The sequence below is a fragment of the Cinclus cinclus genome, chromosome 2 (assembly GCF_963662255.1).
Source record: "Cinclus cinclus chromosome 2, bCinCin1.1, whole genome shotgun sequence".
In the NCBI taxonomy this organism is placed as follows: Eukaryota; Metazoa; Chordata; class Aves; order Passeriformes; family Cinclidae; genus Cinclus; species Cinclus cinclus.
The window spans coordinates 117,191,152-117,198,777 of record NC_085047.1 but is presented as its reverse complement, the minus strand read 5'-3'; the positions used below and the strand labels follow the sequence as shown (position 1 = coordinate 117,198,777).

General features: G+C 63.3%; 1 protein-coding gene across 1 annotated transcript; it reads left to right on the top strand.

Moving 5' to 3' along the window:
- The first annotated feature begins 2,606 nt into the window (after positions 1 to 2,606).
- LOC134058151 (oligodendrocyte transcription factor 2) lies at positions 2,607 to 3,488 on the top strand. The gene has a single exon (XM_062515250.1). The coding sequence runs from the start codon at positions 2,607 to 2,609 to the stop codon at positions 3,486 to 3,488; it is 882 nt and encodes a 293-aa protein (XP_062371234.1).
- Positions 3,489 to 7,626: the final 4,138 nt, after the last annotated feature.

The following is a 7,626-nucleotide window of genomic DNA, read 5'->3' as shown; positions in this document are numbered from 1 at the left end:
CCATCCCGATCCCGATCCCGATCCCCATCCCGATCCCGCGCAAACCCCGTCGTGTCCAGACGGATGGACAGTGGTCACCAAGAACACTGAGCCCTTAGGGACCCAGATCCCGAGATTTCTGCTGCGAGACAAACTCAGAGAGAGGTTTCCTCTCTGGAGGGGAGAGAGCGTTAAAAAAAATAAAAAGGAAAAAGGAAAAACAACAACAAAAAAAGGAGGGGAAGGGAAAAGGAGAAAAGGAAGGGTAAGGAAAAGAGGAAAGGGAAGGGGGAGAGGACAGGAAAGAGGGAGGAAAAGGAAAAGGAGCCAGTCCACTGCTCATTTCTCCCTCCTGAGCCCCCAGGGTGATGCCAAAACGGCCTCAGGACACAGCAGCCCCGAGCTCCGGCTGCCCCCTGGCACCCCCACCCTCTGTCCGTCCCTCTGTCCATCCCTCTCTCCATCCCTCTGGCCATCCCTCTGTCCATCCCTCTGTCCGTCCCTCTCTCCATCCCTCTCTCCATCCCTCTGCCCGTCCCTCTGTCCATCCCTCTCTCCATCCCTCTGTCCATCGCTCTCTCCATCCCTCTGTCCATCCCTCTGTCCATCCCTCTGTCCATCCCTCTGTCCGTCCCTCTGTCCGTCCTGTCTATCCATCCCTCTGTCCGTCCCTCTGTCCGTCCCTCTGTCCGTCCCTCTGTCTATCCCTCTGTCCATCCTGTCTACCCATCCCTCTGTCCGTCCCTCTGTCCGTCCCCACCTCCGCGCTCCCCCCGGGCGGTTCCTGCTCTCCCCAGCCGGTCGCGGGTGCTCGGGGAGGCCTCGGGGCTCAGCCGCTCCCCGGGGCTGACCCGCGGCTGTCTCGGACCCGGTGCGGAGTCCGGGACCCCCCGCGCTTTCCACGGGCACGACCTTCGGAGAAGGAAATCTCCCAGGAAGGAAAATTACCGAGCCCTGGGAGACGGGAGGGCGATGCGGCTTTTTCCTCCTTCTCTCGCCAGCACCGCAGCCCTGGGGGCGACCTCCCCCTCCCCGCCGGCCCCCCCGTTCCCCGTCCGCAGGCCGGGCCCTGCCGGCAGCCGGGGAAGGCTCAGTTCGTTGTGCTCGTTGTTGTCCCGCTCTCCAGCACCGCGGCGCTCGGAGCCGCCAGGCGAAGGCAGCGCCCGGCTCCCGCCGCCGCTTCCCCAGGGCGGAATAAAACAAACTTCGCCCAGACGGGCCTGCCCCTCCCCGTCCCGCTCCGCACCTCCGGGGCTCAGCCCAGCTCCCCCATCCTCGGGGCGTCCCCCCCGCGCCCCCGGTGGCCGGGCCGGCCGGCAGAGGGACACACGCCGGGCGGCGGGCCCGGCTGTCGCGGGGACAGATTTTCCTAATTGACCTGTTACGGATCAGCCCCGCAACCGTTGGGAAACACATTTCCACGCTTCACTTCTTAACGTTTTAAATACATATTTAACGGATGGTTGAGGCTTGCCGGGCCAGCTGGGAAACACACGGGTGTAAAAATAATACAACAAAGGCGAAGGGGCCGGGGGGGCCGGCGGGGAGGAGGCGGCCGGGGGGATTTACCCCAGTGCGAGGAAGCTCCGACCCTGTTGCGCGGAGCTGCCGGGGCGAGGGGACTCGCCGGGAGCCGGGAAGGCGGGAGGAAGGCGGCAGGAATTTCCGAAGGTCATTTTTTGTTCTCTTCTCAACGTCTTTTACTCTTTCTTTCTCTCCCCTCTCCCGCTCCCTTCTCGCTGAAGGCTTTTTTTTTGGGACAGATTTAGGCGGCCGCTCCAAGAACTACTCCGGGTTGCTGCGGGGCCGGAGCCGGGAGATGCTCGGGGCAATTCGGAGAGGCCGAAATCCCCCTTTTCTCCGCGTCTCTTTGCACCGCTTGACGGGAGAATAACGCCCGAGCTCGGGGCGGGAGGGGGCGCCGGGAGGGGGCAGCGCTGCCCGGTGGGTGCGGCGGGGCCGAGGCCGGGCCGGGCACCGGGGAACACCGACGTGCCGGGGGCTGTTTGGTCCGGTCCCGTCCCGTCCCGCCCCCCCCCCCCCCCCCCCCCCAACAGCTGTTCCCGGCGCTGTCATTGTTGCATTTTATTATGGATTTGACAAAAGTCCCTCCTCCCCGCCGCTCCGGCCGGCGCCCCCCGCCCGCCCGCCCGCCCCATCGAGCCGGAGCGGCCCCGGTGACATCAGCCGTCCCCCCGCCGCCGCCGCGGATTGGCGCATCCCCCCTCCCTCCCGCCCGGTGACATCGTTCCTCCCCGGCGCGGCTATAAAGCGGCCGCGGCTCCGCCGCAAGGTGCGCGCTGCTGCCGTGCTCGCCCGTCCCGGCGCGCCGCTCGCCACGGCCGCCCCCGCGCACGGTGAGTGCCCCCCGCGCGGAGCCCGAGCCCCGGCCCGGCGGAGCCGAGGGAGGGACGGGACGGGACGGGACGGGACGGGACAGGAGCCGCCCCCCGGCCAGGGGAGGGCGGGCAGCGGGGCCGGTCTCACCGGGGCCGTCGCTCCCCGGCCCGGCGGGGCGGGCGAGCGGGCTCGGTGCCCCGGCGAGCCGTGGCGGGCGCTGACTCCCGCGGGCTCTCTCCCCTCCCCGCAGGTTCCCCGTTGCGCGCCGCCGCCCCGCCCGCCGGGCCATGGACTCGGACGCCAGCCTGGTTTCCAGCCGCCCGTCCTCCCCGGAGCCCGATGACCTCTTCCTCACGGCCAGGAATAAAGGCAGCGGCGGGGGCTTCACGGGCGGCACCGTGTCCAGCTCCACGCAGAGCGACTCGCCGCCGGAGCTGAGCGCCGAGCTGCGCAGCGCCATGAGCGCTGCGGGGGTGGTGGTGGTGGACAAGCTGGGCTTCAAGTCCTCGTCGTCGTCCTCCTCCTCGTCCTCCTCTTCCTCCTCCAAGAAGGACAAGAAGCAGATGACGGAGCCGGAGCTGCAGCAGCTGCGGCTGAAGATCAACAGCCGGGAGCGCAAGAGGATGCACGACCTGAACATCGCCATGGACGGGCTGCGGGAGGTGATGCCCTACGCGCACGGCCCGTCGGTGCGCAAGCTCTCCAAGATCGCCACGCTCCTCCTGGCGCGCAACTACATCCTCATGCTCACCAACTCCCTGGAGGAGATGAAGCGCCTGGTCAGCGAGATCTACGGCGGCCACCACGCCGGCTTCCACCCCGCCGCCTGCCCCGGCGGCATGGGCGCGCACTCGGCGCCTCTGCCCGGCCACCCGGGCCACCCGGCCTCGCACCCCGTGCACCACCCCATCCTGCCCCCCGCCGCCGTCTCCAGCGCCTCCCTGCCCGGCTCCGGCCTCTCGGCCGTCAGCTCCATCCGGCCCCCGCACGGGCTCCTCAAATCGCCCTCGGCCGCCGCCGCCGCCGCCGCCCCGCTGGGCAGCGGCTTCCAGCACTGGGGGGGGATGCCGTGCCCCTGCAGCATGTGCCAGGTGTCGGCCCCGCCGCACCACCACGTCTCGGGCATGGGCGCCGCCAGCCTGCCCAGATTAGCCACCGACACCAAATGAGCCTCTCGGCGGGGCGCCCCCGGCTCCTCCAGGACCTACAAACGCACCCCCCCGGCGGACCCCAGAGGGGTCCCGATCCGATCCGCTCCGCTCCCGGGGCCGCCGGAGGGGCGGAGGGAGGGGATGGAGCCCGGCCCGGGGTCTGCCCTGCTCCCCGAACCCCGGGGCAGCAAAGCCCCGCGCATCTCCTGTATTTTGAATTTCCCGACGTTGCCGAGGACTCCGGAGAGGGGAGGGCGGCGCTGCCGGGGCTCGCCGCTAACGGAGGAACCAAACCTGCTCAGGGGCTTTGGCTCCTTTATTCCTTCGTTCCCTCCCCCGCGCCGGGCTCGTTTGGACGCGCGGAGCCTTTGGAGCCGCTCCCGGGTCTCATCCCCCGGGAAGGCAGCCGGGAACGGGGGGGTTGCTGCTCCCCGCTTCCCCCTCTCCCCAGCCCGCCGGGGGGATCGCTCCGTTTTCTTTCCGCTTCGGGATCTGTAAATAGACCGATAAGGACGCGAGTCCGCTCCGCCTGAGCTTCCCGTCCGTGCACTTGTCCTGTGTCAGCCTCATGAGTGAAAAAGGGGTCGGTTTGCCTTGATTTCCTTGGTTTGGGTTCTTGGGGTTTGTTGGGTTGTTTTACTTTTAAGCGTTATAACACTTCCGGGGTTTTGTTTGTTTTTTATTTTTTTGGGTTTTACGTTCCTGCCACCTTTAACAAAGTTTGAAGTCTTTAATGATCTTTCTTGTGTAGGAACTTTCACCCTGTCCGTGTTGCAATACTGAGAACTTGGGCTTGTTTCTGAAATAACAACTTTTCTTATCGCTGCCCCTTGCAGAGATTTTATCATCTGTTTATTTTTGTAAAAAATGAAAAAAACCAAAAAAAAAAAGAAAAAAGAAAAAGGAAAAAAGTTGCTAAATAATATTTATTACTTGTTTGGTTGCAAAAAAAAAAAAGAAAAGAAAAAAAAGAAAATAAAAAAGTGATCCACTGTTGAGATTTTAAATAAATAAAATCTAAAAAAAAGAAAAAAGCATTTTAAATAAATGTCCTTTTCATCTTCCTCGCTGTCCCAGGGAGGCGGAGACAGATGGGGAAGGGATGGGAATGTTTTAGGCGCATCCTTAACTTTTGCGAAGTTTTTTGTCAGTTTGCTTCGCCGGCGTATCGAAACCGTTTGAGGTTTGGGGTTTTGGTTGTTTTTTTTTTTTTTTTTTCCTTCCATCCTCGTATTTCCATTTAGAATCGGCGGCGAGGGAAACGCGACCTGTACCGCTTCGGCAACGTGAAAATTTCTATCTGTCGAATCCAGCGCTTGGCAAAAGAGAAATATTAATTAAATAATCATTCGGGGAGAGGAACCATTCCGCTTGGTGCTGGGGAGTTCTCTCACTGCGATGGCTTCTGCGCATTCGACCTTCAACTAAAAACCCACCCAACGAAAATCCACGGAAAACAAAATTATTCGGGGACAACTCCCTAATTTTATTTTCCCCCTCCCGCAGTCGCTCGTGTCTGTGGCTCGGGGAGATTTTGGCAGTTCTGGACGCGAGTGTTGGGGCAGGAAATATTTCGCACAGCGCGAGGAAAGGGCTGCGGTGTTTCCGAGGAAAAGGAGGTCGGGGGCTCCGAGACGGGCTGAGCCTCCCGCGGTGCTGCGCTGGGCAAAGCCTTCCCCATCCCCCTGCAGCCGGGACATTTATTTCAAATAACATGGCGCAGAAATACACAATTACTCATCAGTTCTCACGGCTCGGGGGATGTGGGGGTTTGGAGGGCGCAGACAGCAGCGGGGGATGAGAGCGGGGCCGGACCCAGGGGATTTCTTGTTTGGTTTGGTTTTTTTTCCCGTAAGCCGAGGCGCTCCCGGGGGGCCGGGTCGGGGTCCCCGCGGGCTGCGAGCAGCTCCTGCCGGCCCGGGCTGGCTCCTTCCTTCCTCCAGCCCCTCCAGGAGAGGTAAGGCCGGCTGGGAAGGAGTGTCCCCCACCCCGGCAGCCTCCCAGTGCCCCTGGAAATGTCCCCAGCCCGCGGAGGTTCCCCCTGCCAGCAGCCGCGGTCCCGGGGACACACGAGGAGCACGGCGCTGTTGGCCCGGGCGCTTCCCCCTGACCGGGGCGGCTCCGGGGCTGCCCCCGGCTTTAGGGGCCGCCTCAGGTGTGGGTTCGAGGCGATCCTTGCGGCACAAGTCCCCCGCCTCTGGCACCTTCCGCCGCGAGAGAAAGCTCAAAATACGGAGCGGGCAGGTGTGCGCCAGCGCCTTGGGAATCTCCCCACGCCGGGAACCTTCTGCCAGGCTCCGCTGCTCGCCAAGGAGCCGCGCGGGGCCGGAGAGGGGCGAGGAACCCACCTCCCCTCATCCCCTCTTCATCCCCTCCTCATCCTCTCACCCCCGCCGAAGCCCCGCGGCTGCCGGGAGCAGGATGAGGGATGCCCAGGGATGCAGCCCCCCGGGCCGGTTTGGCTCCTGGAGCCCCGTTAGCCGTGCCCGGCACCCCCGGCACCCCCCAGCCGCAATAAGCGGAGCAGCTTTCCCAATTAGCGGAGCTCCGGCGAGGGAGCGCTGCTGCGGAGGAAGGGCAGGAGCAGGTGAGAATTAGAGGGAGCATCATTAGGAGCTGCTCTTTGTCTCTATTAAAGGCAATAATTAGCACCCTGACAGATGCAGGAGTCGGCAGTGGCCAGAAGCTGGTAAATCCTGCTCGTCTGCCTGCCCAGCTCGTCCCCGCAGGGGCCTGGCCCTGTCGCTAACAGGTGGCCCCGGGGAGCCCCGACGGGCAGGGGGGATCGGGGGAGCACGGCTCCTCTGTGGGCGCCTTTCGGCCACACCGGAGGAGAAAGCAGCGAGGGCAGCTTTCCCCCGCCCCCCCGCCCCAAATCCCCTCTGCCCGTCAGGTCGGGGCCGCGCATCTTCCCCGGGTACCGGGGCCGGTACCGGGGCCGGTACCGAGCCGTGCCGGGCACTGCCTGTGCTCCCCGGCCCCCTCCTCACGGGCTACCTGCGAATGAACTCGGCCGTGCTGCGCCCCCCCCAGAGCTCCCCATATGTTCCCTGGCCCCAGGGGCGGCCTCGCCCGCAGCCGGGTAAGGTTACGGCGGCAGTGACACATCTGCTCCGCGGGGCTCCTGCTCGGGAGCCCCAGGGACCCGCACGGACCTCTCCCTCCAGCCTCCTCCTGGGCTCTTTAGGAGCTCTCGGGTCTATCGCGACCTGTCTCGACAGGAGAAGGAAGCCCCTGCCCGCACATCACGACTCCCTCCTCACCCCCTCACTCCTTTCCCCACCTTCCCCTTCGTTTTCCCCATTTCTCCTTTCTCTCTCTCCTTCATTTCTCTCCTCGTCCCCACCGAGATCCAGGCCCAGGAAGGGAGGGAGGGGCAGAGCTCACCGGGGGCTGCAGTGACAGGACGGGGGACAAGGGGGTCAGATCGAGACAGGGGAAATTCAGGCTCAATATTGGGAATTAGGAATTGTTCCCTGGCAAGGTGGGCAGGCCCTGGCACAGGGTGGAATTCCCAGAGCAGCTGTGGCTGCCCCTGGATCCCTGGCAGTGCCCAGTTCCAGGTTGGACACTGGGACTGGGAGAAGCCTGGGACAGTGGGAGCTGTCCCTGCCATGGCAGGGATGGCACTGGGTGGGATTTGGGGTCCCTCCCAACCCAAACCATTCTGTGATTCAATCAACACATTTCCAGCAGAAACCAAGAAGCATCCAGGAAACCCAAGAGGAAAGGAAAGGTTTTCCATATCTCGCTTCAGCAGGGATTTCTTCAGCCTCTGCCTGGAAAATTTTAAGTCAAGGTGACCAAAGTCTTCTGCAAAACCCTGACTGAGGCATTTCTCTTCTGCAGGGCACTAGCTCTGCTTCCTGCCAGTGCAGTCCGATGGGATGGGATGGGATGGGATGGGATGGGATGGGAGCTGCTGGAGCCCCTGCAGGATCCCTTCCCTTTCATTGGAGTGAAAGTGTCCAGAGTGAACACCCACAGCCCCCTCAAGACCTTCCTAAAATCAATTGTTCACAGAAAAACATGATTCTGTTTTAGCTCCGTACCTCTCCCCAAGGCAGGATCCCCTGGCAGGATGAGGTTCACAGGTCACACACACCTGGTGAGAATTTCCCCACGCTGCCATTCCAGGGCCAAAGTGCCCCTGGAC

Bases quoted from the DNA above. Each gene is read 5' to 3' on its own strand.
- LOC134058151 (XM_062515250.1), top strand. From the start codon at position 2,607: ATGGACTCGGACGCCAGCCTGGTTTCCAGCCGCCCGTCCTCCCCGGAG.